Source organism: Botryllus schlosseri, chromosome 4 (assembly GCF_051294905.1).
Source record: "Botryllus schlosseri isolate E-star chromosome 4, Bs_hap1, whole genome shotgun sequence".
Taxonomy (NCBI): domain Eukaryota; kingdom Metazoa; phylum Chordata; class Ascidiacea; order Stolidobranchia; family Styelidae; genus Botryllus; species Botryllus schlosseri.
Genome location: NC_137239.1, coordinates 3,519,216 through 3,535,803, shown reverse-complemented (window position 1 = coordinate 3,535,803; position 16,588 = coordinate 3,519,216). Strand labels below are relative to the sequence as shown.

Genomic DNA, 16,588 nt, shown 5'->3' with positions numbered 1-16,588 from the left:
CTATAGAAACGATGTTCACGAAATTTAGTTCAATTCCCACCAGTGGAAGCGGAGTTATTGCCGTCGAAAAATTTGGATTATGAATAAAATAGTATTTACGGTGACCCATTCTTTAATTATTTATTATAGTGGTGCCCACCGTAAATACTATTTTATTCAAATCCAAATTTTTCGACGGCAATAACTCCGCTTCCACTGGTTGGAATTGAATCAAATTTGGTGAACAACGTTTCTATAGACAACCTAACTCTTGTATGGGGTGGACAGAAAATTTCCAAATTCTATGTTAATAATTTTTATATAATATATGGAAACTTTCTTCTCTTGTAGCAATGCGGCTACTGGTTGGAACCAAATTTGGCCTGTAGGCCTAAATTAGATAACCTAATAATTTTATCAAGTAGCCAGTACGATTTGAGAAAATAAGTCATTTTTGAAGAGCCACAATGTACACGATATCTAGTGATGACTCGGATCACATAATGCCACAATGCTGAAGTACATACTGACTTTTTAAACGTCGCAAAATGTATCAATTGCGACAATCAAATGATATAATATTTCCATAAAATGAATATCTTTTGTCGCTTTGTCGACGATTTCAATGAAGACTTGCAAGGGAATATAAGCTCACGCCTTATCGGTCTAGGCTAGATCGGGCAATGTATTCGACGAGTGTTGCCACGTTGATATTGAGCAGAATGTAGAACGGGTTTCTATACTTGCTACCGATAGTACCACATTAACTATTTATACAGTAGTAGCCAACACCTCAATCGCAGGGATTTAGTTTTTATGAAACAATAAACATATGAAATCGACTTGAACCCCGTACTCTTGCTAGATTTTTTTTTACATCAGACAACGATATCAACATTATTGATTGGTTGAATAAGCATCATTCGCTGACTACCTACATGTAGTGTATTTCGATCTTGACGTTGTGTGATTGCGGGTCAAGCTCAGAGCAGAGAGTCACTAAATATTCATAAACGGAAAGTTGGATATTTCGAGCAAATTTTTGTAATAAAGCATGTAAAAGTTTTGAGATTGTCATGATGCATGCGCGTTTAGTGTTGATTTTTCATGCTGCCAGAGCCATGCACACGGTGACCCGCAGTTGAAATGCAGTGAATTTCCACCAAAGATGTTATAATGACGTGAAAATTGTCATACATGAAAAAGGTTCACAGTGCAGAATCTACCTGGGTTCGTTTGTGAACGTGAACGTCTGAATTTCTGAGGTTCACACACAGAATGCGAACGTGAACCTCACGTTCGCACCATCCCTAGTTGACAGTATAATAATTAATATAGCAACGCCGAAAGTACCAAAATAAAGGGAATTCATTAATGTTTTGGTACCATTTCCAATACGGAGCTCTAATATGATCGCCGGTACTGGGTATTGCGGGAAAAACTGATAACCGCTCGACACTGTTCACTCTTCGGGTTATTCAATTTTAACTAGTTTCCGGGCTCAGATCTTAGGTTCGAACCACGTCTTAATTTACAATTGTCAGTTTTGGCCCAGTTTCAGAACAATATACGAGTCCCGATATCGCCTCTAGCTCGAAGCACCGACAATTTTACTCATAACAATGGCGTAAATCTTCGAAGGCTGTACTTTCTCAGCCAATCTATAAATTCACATGAAAATCCAAATGTTAAATTGAAGTATGGGCACAAACTTTCCATGTCGATGTTTTTTTTATGTTAGGCACGCTTCAATATGACTTGATTATGTGACGAATAAAAACTATTCCACCTATATTCTAGCTAGAAAATGGTCAAGCCGCCCTTAGGAACGACACCTCACCATCTATAGTGACGTAAGTAGTTGTGTTCCGAGTGTATCCTCCATTATAAGATGACGCACTGAATGTGTATGTACTTCCATTGTCTGTTTTTTTGACACCTAATAATGTGTAATTAACAGTCCCATTTTCGACGTCACTGATCGAGTCCGCAACGTTGCCGTTTTTCAGGACGTCAATGTTCAGCGGTCCGCCATAACTCGATACTTTGAGTTGTATGGTGAGGTTTTCGTTCGCCACTCCGGTGAGACTATCAGGGGACGAAATTGTTATCGGATCTGAAAGAAAATGGAACATCAGCCATATTCAATAGGCCTGTATGAAGCAGAGGTGTAAAACGCAACTTGGATCGCGGGCCTGATATAAACCTTTTTATCGCATGCGGGCGCACCAGTCAAATGACGTCAAAATGATACCTCCAAATTCATACTATTCTTTTTTACTAAAATATTTTTATAAAGCTTATACCCAATAGCATACATCTTAATAGGGGCCCATTCAAGCAGCACCGTTATTGGCAAACAACAGAATAAGAAAAATGCCAGAAAGGTGTTGTTGGATACAGTGATACACCACTATAAATGCGGCTCTAAAGAAGATATATATATGCATATCTCTTGCATCTCTTTGCGTTGGGCCCAAGCCTGCGTTGCGAGTAAAATAATACAATACAAACAAGATAGCGCGATGGTGCAGCGTCCATCTTCGTAATCAATAGGCCGTGGGTTCGATCGCCGACTAATGACACGATTAGTAACACTAAAGTTTCACTATAGTTACAGCCCAAATGAGGATATATCATCACTAGGGCAAGTTTTTGTTGCAGTCAAATCCTCGGAAAGTTGCACTTATTTTTCATCAAACTTGCAGTAAAAAGTTGCATTTATTTCCTACCACGGTTGCACTGAAAAGTTGATTTTGTGGACAAATTCCTTGAAATTATTAGTGGTATGAGATAGGCGAATCGACCCGTACCAAAGGCACTGTAGCAAGACCCAGTCTTGGTGACTTCAACAACATCAATGGCATGAAAAAAATGACCCAGTGAAAATATAATTTTCGTAGGTCCAGCTTGAATGTAGGCTACGTCTAATCAGAAATGACCTCAAATCTAAACGACAGTGAAATAATCAAGGGATCTAGCAACATGCAGTGCTAAATACATCTAGTAAAATGTTAGTTGCATGAAAAATCGAAAAAGCCAGTACGAAAAATCCAAAAAAGCTGCAAAAAGTGGCATGAAAATAATGAAGAAAAGTCGCCATAAGATTCCTCAAAACTGCTTAAAACACCATACTATATAACTTCTGAGTATTTAGGAAGCTGCCGGAAGCTGTAAAAAAAGTTGAAAAAGTTGTAAAAAGTTGCCCTATCGTCACGATCAGCATGATGTTTAATCGTTCGGGCTGTAGCTTACATTCGATGGCGAAGTCATTGCCTTCTCGAAATTTGAGTTCAATGTTGTCTATTATTTAACCTCCAGTACAGTGAAAACGCTTTCGGGTTGTTTTAAAGGGGCTCCGAACATGTTCGACATTTGCTGCCTTGAGAGATTATTCACGTGAAAGCATGTGATAATAAAATCTCAGATTTTCACAGAAATGTACTGAATTCATCTACTCGGAATTACTCCACGTCGTGTCACATTCTCTCTGTGAGTTTTCGGCAGGCCACATGCGGGCCTTGAGAAGTAACGAAGTCTTGACGGCGGAAATATACAACTCCATCAGACCGACGGGATCGCAAGGACTAAAGACCATGTACGGATGCCAACAACTCACAAAGAGAATGTCCCAGTAAGACCTATACTTGCTATGACCGGCTCTGTTCAACATCAGCTGGGCAAATGGATCATTAACATGTTCGAACCAGTTCGTGAATTGTCTGACACGGAAAGTGTTCGCGATTCATTCACTTTCGCTGGTGAATTACGAAACCTGGACGAATTCGAACATGTTCCTAAGCTCATTTGATATGTCCAGTCTCTTTAAGAGCGTTCCGCTTCCATATGCTATTAATATTTTTGCCAAAGCACTTTATTGCGGTGAGGTACAACCATCATCATTCGCGCGCAACGTTTTCTTTGAACTTTTACAGGCCACAACCTGCTCCGTTGAATTTAGTTTCAACGATATTATGTAGAAGTAGAAGTAGAAGTAGCGACGGAAAAATCTAGTCAAGTACGAGTATAAGTAGTTCCTTCATAAGTAACCTAAAACTACTTGAAGCAGAAGTAGAATTGACTGACTTTAAATCTACTCAAGTAAGTAAGTAAGTATGTGTGAAAACGATCGTAATTCGTTCACATGGACTGTCAAAACGTGCAAATGGAGCTATGCTGAAGGTGTACAGAGCTTGCTCCATATTGATGCATCCCAGAAGGTGTCAATTTTTGACAGAATAAGCATTCGTCCACATCATGTGATTTAAATGATAGTATTGATATGGAAATGCGATAGTAAGCCTTTGTTTACTCGAACACCCCGTTTTAGAGAATATCATGGCATGGCGCCCTCCCCCATATTATAAGGCCCCTAGTTCAGTCGGAGAGCAATACGAAGCAGTTGTGTCGGATACGTCTTTAACGCTTTGCGTGATTAGTATACGTTAGTTAAAAATATGGCAGATCGTAAAAATGCCATGTAGTGTATAGCTTTATTTTCGGAAAATATAAGGCATTTCTACACATGCTTGGATACATCCACACCACATGTATGTTCTCCAGACAAAAGAACTGAAACTATAATTCGTACTCAACGTATAATACTCGTATTTGAAAGAATACTACTTCTAAAAACCGGAAAATATATTTCATGTTTTTTGTCCGGAAAGTTTCAAGGGTGGTCTGCTAAAACAGGTCTAAGTCAGAGTCAAAGTCCCCTCTTCCAGATTAGGGCTGCTAGGTATAATAGGTAATTGCTAGATTGTGAAACGGTAGTTTGAAACGTTATGGGGGCCATACTTGATGTGATGAAATATTTCATATAGGCGACAATGCGATGTGAACGGAACCACGCAACCCGGTATAAAATATTTGTCACTTCATATCTACTGTGCGCGAAGCGCAATGAAAATTTCTGGTATTACATGACTTTTATGTAAAATAAAATGTAGATACTACGCGAAAACAGCCCCGAAATGCCCCGAAAGGCTATCTTTCTTATTGGGGGATTAAACTACTTCTACTTGACAAACTGAAAATAGCAAAAGAAATTAAGTAGTTCACAAAATATTACGCAGTAGAAGTAGCGAAAAAAGACCTACTTGAGGAAGTACCAGAATTAGAGGAAAACTACTTGAGTACTTCGAAAAAGTAGAAGTACATCGTTACTGACCACCTCTGGTTTTAAACGTCGCAAAATGTATTAAATAGGGCAATCAAGTAATATGATAATCACATATAATCAATATCTTCCGACGCTTTGCTTACAATTTCGACAAGGACTGACAAGGTAATATAAGCTTACGCCTTGACGGTCTAGGCCAGACCGGACAATGTATACAACGTCCGAGTATTGCGACGGTAATATTGCGCAGAGTATAAAATGGGTTTCTATACTTGCTACCGGTATTACCTCATTAACAACTTATACAGTAGAAGGCAGCACCGCAATCTCACCGATTTTATTTTTATGATCCAATCAGGTATATCTAGAAATCCCTGAATACAATAAACATATAGAGTCAAGACTGACCCCGTACACCGGTTAGATTTTTTACATCAGACAACGGTATCAATTCCACGGATTGGTTGCAAAAGCATCATTAGCTGACAAACATGTAGTGTATTTCGCTCTAGATTTTGTGTCATTGCGGGTCAAGCTCACATGCAGCAGAGAGTCACTGAGTATTCGCAAACGGAAATCTGGATATTTCGAGCATACTTTTGTAGCAGAGCAAGTATAATATTTGAGTTGGTCAAGGTGCATGCTGGTTTAGTGTTGATTTTTTTATGCTGCCAGTGCCATGCATAGTTTGGCCCGCAGTTGAAATGCAATAAATTTTGATCATAGATGTTATAATGAAGTGAAAATTGTAATTTTTGAAAAAGGTTCACAGTGCAGAACCTTCCAAGGTTCGTTTTTGAACGCGAACCTCTAAATTTCGGAGGTTAATAAACATAGCGCGAAATTGAACCTAACGTTGACACCATCCGTAATATTCAGGAGATTCGTATTGCACCGATGACACACATTTGGTTGGTAGGATTGCTGTGAAGTGAAATATTTCGCGGCAGATTTACTACACTTCAAATTTTTGTTCGTGCATGGCGCGATTTATTGTCACTCGATCTCTTGCTTTTGATGTTGATACAGCTGCTGAAAATATATACACGTCTAGTTTACACAATCGGGTCCGACCATAACAGCAATTATGAAAGAACCTATTCAAGATGGGACTGTTCGCTTGATAAAAGATTGATAACGATGGAAATTTTGCAATGAATCTTGACCGATACTTCAATTTAGATATTTCCAGGCGCCGAATACTCTTGTTACTGTAAATTGTGCTCAGCTGCATGCAGAGTAGACCCGCAACCTAAGAGAGTAATAATAATAATATTGGCCGAATTTTTTCCTTAACATGAAAGAACTTTCGTGCATAGTGGAGAAAGGACTTGAATTCACGTCAATTTTTTATGACAAATGTGATAATTATGATGCGTAATAATAAAGTAAGCCTTGTTTGCATTGTTAACTTATCCTAGTCGCTCCCATCAGACGATCAAAACGGTTAGTACGGAGTCAGAGATTTTGTACGGATAGTGTTTCTAGTACCCTGACCATATAAAAATTATTATTTTCGAAAGAAGTGTGACAGTAGCATTTGTTTAAGACTATGTTGAATAAATTACGCATAAGGATTCCAGCAATATAATTGACAATATTTTCAGGTTGCAAATTAACACCATTATGACACTGCACCTCCATAAATACGTCGGATAACCTTTTCCTGTCACCAGGAAACTAAATTAAGGTAATTAGTGACAACTGTTTAATTGTGAGAAATGCAGTAAAAGAAAGTATCACGGCTCATTTCGTACGATTCGTTTAATTACGTCACAATTGGTAAGATACGTCGATTTTATTCTGGCACTGGATTGATCGGGAAAATTGCCGTTTTCTGTGGCGAGTAGTTCTAGTGTCATGATCATATTATAATTATTATTGGAAGTATGTGTGACAGTAGAATTCTTTAAGACAGGGGCGGACACCCTTTCCAGTAGGCGGGCCGGATATAGGAAAATTAAGTACTTGGCGGGCCGGATTGCTGAGTCGATAGATTATTCGCCCATTTATCCACATATACAAGGAATAAATCGTATTTAATGAATGTATTTTACACCTCCAAAATAGGAGTAAAAGTTTAATTGCGAGAAATTTTCTGAAAGAAAACTATCCTGTTGAAATTATCAAAATCCGAATGTATCATAGTTGAAAAGTTTTATAGAATGAATTTACGAAATGGCCTTTAAATTGAGAATAACATACTACGGCGTCCTAGATTCTATCAAAAATTTACAAATAATGAAATTAATTACGTCTAGCTATCATTTAATGATGCCGGCAACTTGCAGGGACGGGATAAATCTTGTGCAATTCCAACAGCTACTTGGACAAACTCAATTGTGACCAATCTGTGACGTGTTCACTATATATTGGGATTGGCGTTACGATCGTATTGACATCACGTCAGCCAGATGTGATAAAATATTCAGACATGATATATTTACTTGCACAGGTCTCTCCGTAATATCCTGGTTTACAATCGCACCGGTAGTACGGTTCAACTGCAATGTCATTGCACGTCCCTTGGTTCTGGCAAGTATTGCTGAATTCGGAGCAGTAGCTGTCTGGAAAGATTACATTTCATGCGAAATGGACTCATTATATGTAAAAAAGCACGCTGCAGTACAAGCAGTTTGGATATTACAAAAATATAGGAAATGAAGAGGTATTCAGAGATTTTTTAAATAATATTACAAAGTACGAATGCAATCCATAAGAATTTTGCGCAAGTTCGTCAATATACCAATCACCCCCGTACATGTGCGTCTATATTTAGATTCCAGTACTTATCCACCACTTGCGCCAATAATCTAACTGTGTATAAATCGAGCAGAAACTAGGGCTCAATATCCCGTAGCAAAAAGGCAACAACCACACGAAACTTATAATGCAGTATTGTATCGCAGGGGTAGAAATTGTACATACACAATAACTTCTGTTCGTATATCTGATATAGGAGAATATAACCTTCGTATCCACGGGAGAAAGCAATATGAGGCGCTGTAACTGCATACGCAACATATGCAAATACGAATATGTTGAAAACAGTGTCCGTACTGCCGATGGCACACATTTGGTTGAAAGGATAGCTGTGAAGTACGATATTTCGCGGCAGATTTATTCAATTTGACATTTTAGTTCGGGGATGGCGCGATTTATTGTCCCTCGATCTCTTGCTTTCAATTTTGATAACGCTCCTAAAAATTATAAACACGTAATTTACAGAATCGGGTCTGACCATATTAGCAATTATGGAAGAACTTATCCAAAATGTGACTCTGCGCCCACATAAAGATCGTTCAAGACAAAAATTTTGTACTAGATGATGGAAGTATGTATGCCGAAATTTCAATTTAGATATGCTCCGGCGCCGAATACTCTTGTTCCTGGAAATTGAGTTGAGCGGCATTCTGAGGCGACTTGCAATAAACCCTAGTAGCAATAATATTGACCCATTATTTATTAACTTGAAAGAACTTTCACGCATCATGGAGCCAGGGCTTGAAGGTCGAAGCCCCCATCTCCCGAAGTTTAGCTTATCACGATGTGCGGGCCCAAGCCCAATGGCTGACGATGAGCTCTTTAGGCCCGGATTGTCTGGACGGCCAGTATAGCTGTTGTCTGGTGTTTTCGTGCAGCGTATTGTATTAGCAGTAGCCAGGGTAGTCTACGGCTGGTAGACTATGAGCAAGGCAGCACGACAGGGTGCTTGGTTCGACTCCAAAACCCTACATCTCTCGATATCGTCAAAGATAAGAATATCATTTGAGCTGGCCTGGTTAAACCTATCACGGCCTTCAACGCGAAAGACTGTAAATGACTCTCGGCGGTAGCACGTTTATCCGGAAAAGTCAAATTTACTTCAACTCAGCAGACTCACTACCGCAAAGTTACATGGATGCCATTATGAAAATAAACAATTATTATCAATACCCTCTAAATATCACCCTATAATTGAAATAAACGGTTGCATATACTTTACATTTTGGTTCGATTTAAATTTTCGAAAGTCTAGCCGTCCGCCAGATATTTTTCGCAAATTTACCGGTCCGCGAGTTGAAAAAGGTTGAGAACCACTGGGCTATAATGCCCGGGTTATAGATATTGTTTTCGGAATGTATGTGTTAGTACCTGCCATATTTAATTAATTCTGCTTTCGGGTCGCTTGCTATATAGAAATGGTCGGGAACTTTTTTCGTCCGAAGAGCCATACTGGCCCTATATTTTCCATCTTAACTCCCAAAGAACCATACATGTAAATCAACTGTTACGTAACAATTGAAGATTCGGTACGTCATGGTAGAACTGATTCGAAGTCAATACATGGGATTCGCCTGTGCACCATTTTTTCTGTATAAAAATCGTACTAACCATGTTGCCTATTTGAGCAAGCCAACTTGACTTACAGATACTTTGCAAGCTACATCAGGTACATCTTAAGCAACTTAAATTTGAGGATTTTGAAAAGGACATCCGACCCCCCAACCTTGAATACGCCGCTGTCTTGACTCCTCAAAGGCATGTTTATACTTCTACGAGAATAATTATTTTGGTCGCGATGAAAATTTACTAACACGTCACTGCAATATCGATAAATTAGGTACAAAAATCAATATTTAGCAAATAGTAATATTTTACACCCAAATGAGCGATATATGGCTCGCGAGCCATGGGTTCCCGACTGCTGCTATATAAGATGCCCAATATTGCCATAGGTTGTATATTAACTTCTATTGTACTCATGATGACATCAAACCTTCACAAACATGACGAAACTACAATTTCGCTATCATCAGGAAAATTCATAAATATGTGATATGTACCGAAATAAATGTACTGTTAAAATTACCAAAGCCTTAATTAGTGCGTCCGCGTAGAAAGAGGTATCAGAATTATGATTGCGACATCGATTTAAAATTGAATTATTAGAACAGCAGGGAGCATACGTAATTCACGGGTTTCAAGAAATGGAATGTAATTAGCCATTACACGCCAATGCTACGCTGCTCAAAGGAGATAATGAAATTATCCATAGTTGCACTGTTTTATAATTTCATACTCCAATGCGCCGCGGCCATATAAAGCCATTTGATGTATTATATCCAGCAACAGTGCGTACTCAAGTGACATCTACATCTACGACACAAATTAGAGTCAAAACGACCTCATTTCATTTCGGACGTGGCGTTTCATGACGTCATAATTAGTACCATACGTCAATTGTACTTGGCGGGCCCGATTGCTGAGTCGATATATTACAATGGGGATTTGAGAACAGCATTGTCATACAAGCGCCGCCATGTCTGCTTCTCTCTGATCAATTAACACACGTTACAATCTTTAATTAAGATTTCAAGGCGTTCGTTAAGCCCGGCACCCCAAATTAACCATCATAATAATATTACGACGAACTTACGCGTAAGCTCCATTCTCGCACGCAGCACTAAAACTCTCGGCAGACTTAAGCCGCTGACCACATTATCATATAATACGGGAATCTGTTCGCGGGCCGTACAAAATCTCGTCACGGGCCGGATCCGTGAGTAGTCAAATAGACAATTTGAGCGGACCCTCGCGGACCCTCCCAAGTTTTCGTTAAAAATTAGCTCAATTATAGCACAACCGACATCTGTCTCTTGTCACGTGTACTCAAAGTCAGTTTTTTTTAATTTCGAGAAATGTACTAAAAGAAAGTATTACGCGGAAATTACCAACACCCAAGTTTCACGAAGTTGAAAAATTTTACAGAATTATTTCACCAAATCGCATTTCAAGTAAAGTAGTTCTTGGTATGTGGAGCGGTGTTTTTTCGAGAATGTAAAGAAATTATTGTTGATTCCGTTCAACTCTGATTTCAATATGATGACCCGTTGTGATGATTTCATATATCCTGTGAATTTCTGAAAGTAACTTGGCCAAGCTTCATTGCCATCGATCCGTGACGTGTTCACTCGTAAACATTGCAACGTTATATCTTTACTTGCACAGGTCGCTCCGTAATATCCTGGTTTACACTCGCACGAGAAGTCACTTGTGTCGGCTTGGCAAGTTCCTCCGTTCTGACATGAATTTTCGTCACAGTAATTGTCTGTACAGAATACATTTCGAACTGCGTTAGAGTGTTACATAGCTATTACCAACATGCGGTTATAGCAGATATAAGGAATATATAATGAATAATTATTGAATGGGATTGCCATCGATGTACTTCTGATTGCGGTATAGTAAATATTCTTTCAGTTCATGATTTTGTTCGGCGGTGAGGACGGCATTGCATTTACGAGAGTAAACTGATCCAATGTCGTCGTCATTAATCTTTGACATGTTCACTTGCAAATTTGAAACTAGTAAAACAGTCCTATCGTCATGATGTCACCCATATATGACAAAATATCAACACATTAGATATTTACTTGGACAGGTCTTCCCGTGAAATCCTACTGCGCAATCGCACGCATAAAATGGGTCTGATATATTGAATCTGCAAGTTCCTCCGTGCAGGCAAGGATTGGCGTTTGAATCGCAATAATTGTCTGAAAGAATACATTTCAATTTCAATGTCGTTAAAATGTCTCATAGCTATTGCCATCATGAAGAGACAAGTAAACTTTCGTAGTGTACTTTTCAATTCTCGAAACCAATCAACATATTTTCATTTTTTGCTGTGCTGGTGGCAATAGTTGGCTTCTGTAGATAGGCTTGCATTTAAAACAATAATCAATTCGAAACAAACATGTTTAAAACATGCCTATGGTTAGAACATGTTATCTCTTTGATTTTTCAGCCATATGACATAGTGACTCTTTTAGTGTGGCGTCACAGTGTATTGTCATTGTGAATTGAAAATAGCATATCTATGGCTATTTCGAGGAAAAGGGCTTCCGGGCACTGTCATAAACGTATCAAAAATGACTTTAACAAAGAATACATCGTTATGCAGCATTTTAACGGTCGGTGGTTACCATCATCAGAACACCCATTCAGTACCATTGATCTTAGAGGAGAGTACTTCCATATCCGTAAATGTGTACATTGATGACGTCATATTCAGTGAAATCAAAGTTCGTATTTGAAACGGTTACAGAAAGTTGTGATACTGAAAATGAGATTTGACAGAGCAGGTGTCACCAACCTTTTTGCAACCAAGAGCAAATTATTTGGCGTAGGTAGACTAAAGATGTTTAATATTGATACTCCCCAAAAAGCCTCGCAAAATGTGACCTAATCGGTACGGTCAATAACCCTGGGCTACAGATTTTTCTTCAGGTGGCAGTGTTCAATTATTATCATTGATATGGATAACTAACCTACCTCGTAACTAACGGCGGTGTCACGCTTGAAGCAAATAGGTAGCTGACCAGACCAGTGAATTTGCCGGTCTGTGTAACGTGAATCTGAACTTATAGCGAGGGAAATGGAGATGTATTAGGTGCAAAATGGAATTAAAAGGGAGCAGATTGATTTATGCAAGGTAATTCCTTCAGGTATATTTGTAACTACTGTCAATTGTGTCATGTTCATACTGTCAAGTTTCCCACAGCACCAGCTGTGCAAGTAGATGTAGATTACCTATTCTCGATCTAGCAACTTGATGTGCCGTAAGAGCAGACCAGGATATCAGCTAATGCTTTATGGTATTTCACTGGAGATATCATATATTTACAGAGCTAGTGATGAAACCTCACTTGCAGATAAAGTTATGTACATCTTGTTTTGCAGTTAACCAGTTTCAATTACTTGATAATATAAGGTGTTGGTTGTGCTCGTTGATCAATGCATTTATCATCAAATGCTTTCAGTATTACTTCTCGCAAAAGATGTCGAAACAGTTAGGGAATCTCTAACAAAAGGTCAAGGTAATTGGTACCTCTTCATGGAGAGCGCCAACATTGTGTTTGGGCTCATCAGGAAATTTGAATGATTAATATTTTTTTCATCATTGATAAGTTTCGTGTTATTCAAAAGGTCACTCTAGTACAGAGGTCTCAAACTCAAATGTGCTCGCGGGTCAATTTCCTACTTTTTGATGGCGCCGCGGGCCGCAGCACCTATAATAGAGGATTTCAATGTATTTGACGGCACCTTGCAGACTGACATTCCACGCGCATCGTAAAAAAGTTATTTACTATTATTTACTATTTACTATTATTTACTATCACGCCTGGCACGAAAATATTCACATTTTAATATATTCGAATAACATTGTTGCTGTACTTGGTAAAGGTGTTGTATAATTAGTTGTAGACATCAATAAACAGTACAAATGCATCAGGATATCGTAAAAGCTGTCGCATTAAAATTTTGCATTTAGCGGACATTTGACAGGTCACAATCATAGGTAGAACATTTTAGAATTTACAAAGATTAATCAATCTTATATCAGAGCATTTGAGCAGTATACAGCCTAATCCGGGCTTCGGACATGTATACTCCTGATAACTAGGCCATTGATCATGCTATTACCTAAGTCCAATTAAATTAGCGTTAGATTTACCTGCGAATATTAGAACCGTTATCTGCAATGTATATGGAAAATATCTTAGTTTGACGAATAATAAATTGAGATAGCTATGGCGACACTGCTTTGTCACTTCCGACCCAAGGGGTCCTCGACTGCTGATTTATTAATAATAAACCAAATTCTAAGGTCCGCGTCTACAGTTAAATATCTTAGATTCCTCACAGCTTCTATACGCAGGGATAACGCCAGATTACGACTAAAGCAAGTGAGCTTCTGCGTAGAAATATACCAATTTCTATCGGTTCAACGTATTCGATGTATTCAACCGGAAAATCATCGTATTTTGCCAATACAATTATTCGCGAATAAAGAGTGTTGCGACTTGCTAGAATTAAACGCCTATGATCCACGTCTGGATCTGCGATATTCGTAGGCGCCGTTCACGTATTATCTATGTATGCTTTATGACAAAATATTCAAGGGAAAAGCAAGGACACGAGGTACCGTTTTGGAATCACTTGACAGGCCCGGCCCGGGAGGGATTTGAAGGCTTGAATCCGGCCCGCGACGCTATTTGAGTTTGAAACATCTGCTTCACACGTTCTCCGCATGTCAGTTGCCAGGTGTTGACTCATTGTATTTATGACTTATTTTCGAAACTACTCACTTACTTCAGTAGTTTTCAAAGCCACCATATTATAATTCGACTTCAAATAGTTTTAAGCTGATTCGAAAAGCACGTACTCTTCTGCTTCGCTAGTGCTATTTAAACCCGAGTCGCTTTCTTGGCTACTTTTGACCTCATCTGATTGTGAGTCGCACAAAAAAAACTTATATTAAAAGCTGGTCGCGAACTGAAAAATAATGGAAATTACGAACATAAAAATATGTGGTTTCACCTGCACAATTAGGGCCTGAATAACCACCCTTGCATGTGCAAAACTTCAGAGAGTCGTTATAAGCACTCGTGTGGCAGTCCTCGTATTGGTTGCAATCCCCGTTACCGCGACATGATTCTATCGGTACAATGAAGAGAATAAATTTGATTAATAGTTAGATCAGAACAACAGTCCTATCGAGTATTGCCAAGCCATGAGTTCATCTGGATTTTTAGACGTCAAAAGTTTCTATCATAAGTAATGTGAACGCTTCTAAATTCCAGGTATACGAAAATGTGTCAAAGAGAGGTTAAATTTTACCCTACATTTTCATATGAGAGTTTCCGAATCTCGTTGATATAGGTGACTACGTTCGTGAAATACGTTTTCATTTCACGAAGATTTATATATAGCTCGTATGCTGCGATTTTGCGAATACATATTTATAGTTAGTTGAATAGTGCTGCTACATAACGTTGATGGTGCTTGGAACGGATATATATAATTATCGCATATGCGGACACATGTTAAATACTAAGGATGGTGTGAACGTGAGATTCACGTTCGCGTTCTGTGTGTGAACCTCCGAAATTTCGAGGTTCATGTTCACAAACGAACCTTGGTAGGTTCTGCACTGTGAATCTTTTTCATATATTACAGTTTGCCACGTCATTATAACATCTTTGGTTTAAATTCATTGGATTTCAATTGAGTGCCACTGTATGCATTGCGCTGGCAGCAGAACAAAAATCTCAACACTTAACGAGCATGCACCTTGACAATCTCAAATGATTTACTTCATTTGATACAAAGGTTGCTCGAAATATCTGGTTTTCAGATTGTGAGTATTTAGTGACTCTCTGCTGTGAGCTTGACCCGTAATCACACAATATCAAGATGGAAATACGCTACGTCAGTATAATCAGCGAATGATGCTGTTCAATCAATCAATGGACTTGATAAAAAGAATACATCGATGTCTAATGTAAAAAGTCTAGCAGGCGTACGGGGTCTATCTTGATTTGATATTTTCATTGTTTCAGTTAAAAACAAATCCGTGTGATTGGGGTGTTTCTAATCATGGTAATGGGATACTATCGGTACCAAGTATAGACACTATAGGTATGGTGTGAACCTCATGATGACACGTGGCGTCATATTGCTAATTTTAACCCTAGATTTCAGTGAAGTGATAGTCTATATTAATGGACGCAATACCTAGCGACGAATCGGACAACATAATGACACAATTCTGAAGTGCGTATTGACGTTTAAAACGACGCCGAATGTATCAACTGGGGAAATCAAATGATAAAGTAATCCCATAAAATCAATATCTTCTGTCGCTTTGCCAACAATTTCGACGAGGACTTGCAATGGAATGTAAGCTGACGTTTTAACGATGTAGGCCTGACCGGACAATGTATTCGGCGTCTGGGCATTGCTACGTTGATAATGAGCAGAGTGTAAAATCGGTTTCTATACTTGCTACCGCTATTACCCCATTAACAAGTTAGAAGGCACTAGTCAACACCCTAATCGCACGGATTTGTTTTTTTATGATACAGTGAACGTTTGAAGTCAAAATTGACCCCGTACGCCTGTTACATTTCTTAAATCAGTCAACGATATCAATAACATTGATTGGTTGAATAAACATCATTCGCTGATTACCTACATGTAGTGTATTTCGCTTTTGATGTTGTGTGATTGCGGGTAAAAGCTCACAGCGGAGAGTCACTAAATATTCACAAAAGGAAAGCTGGATATTCCGAGAAATTTTTTGTAACAAAGCAAGTAAAATTTTAGAGATTGTTAAGGTGCATGCTCGTTTAGAGTTGATTTTTTTATGCTGCCAGCTCCATGCATAGAGTGACCCGCAGTTGAAATGCAATAAATTTTAACCAACGATGTTATAAAGACGTGTGAATTGTAATATATGAAAAATGTTCACAGTGCAGAACCTACCAAGGTTCGTTTGTGAACGTGAACCTCTAAATTTCGGATGTTCACGCACAGAACGCGAACGTGAACCTCACGTTCACACTGTCCATAATAGAAAACCTTTACACTCTGCTCAATAACAATATATCAATACACAGACGCCAAATACATGTTCCGGTCTGGCCTAGACCGTGAGGG

General features: G+C 38.7%; 1 protein-coding gene across 1 annotated transcript in view; it reads right to left on the bottom strand.

Moving 5' to 3' along the window:
- Positions 1 to 16,588, bottom strand: part of LOC145437877 (uncharacterized) — a 273,341-nt gene that overhangs the window by 196,997 nt on the left and 59,756 nt on the right. The window contains exons 5-7 of the mRNA XM_080315215.1: positions 14,468 to 14,584; positions 11,521 to 11,640; positions 11,088 to 11,195 (exon numbers count right to left, since the gene is read on the bottom strand). Of these exons, the coding sequence (XP_080171341.1) occupies positions 11,088 to 11,195; positions 11,521 to 11,640; positions 14,468 to 14,584 (345 nt within the window). The remainder of the gene's footprint in view (positions 1 to 11,087; positions 11,196 to 11,520; positions 11,641 to 14,467; positions 14,585 to 16,588) is intronic.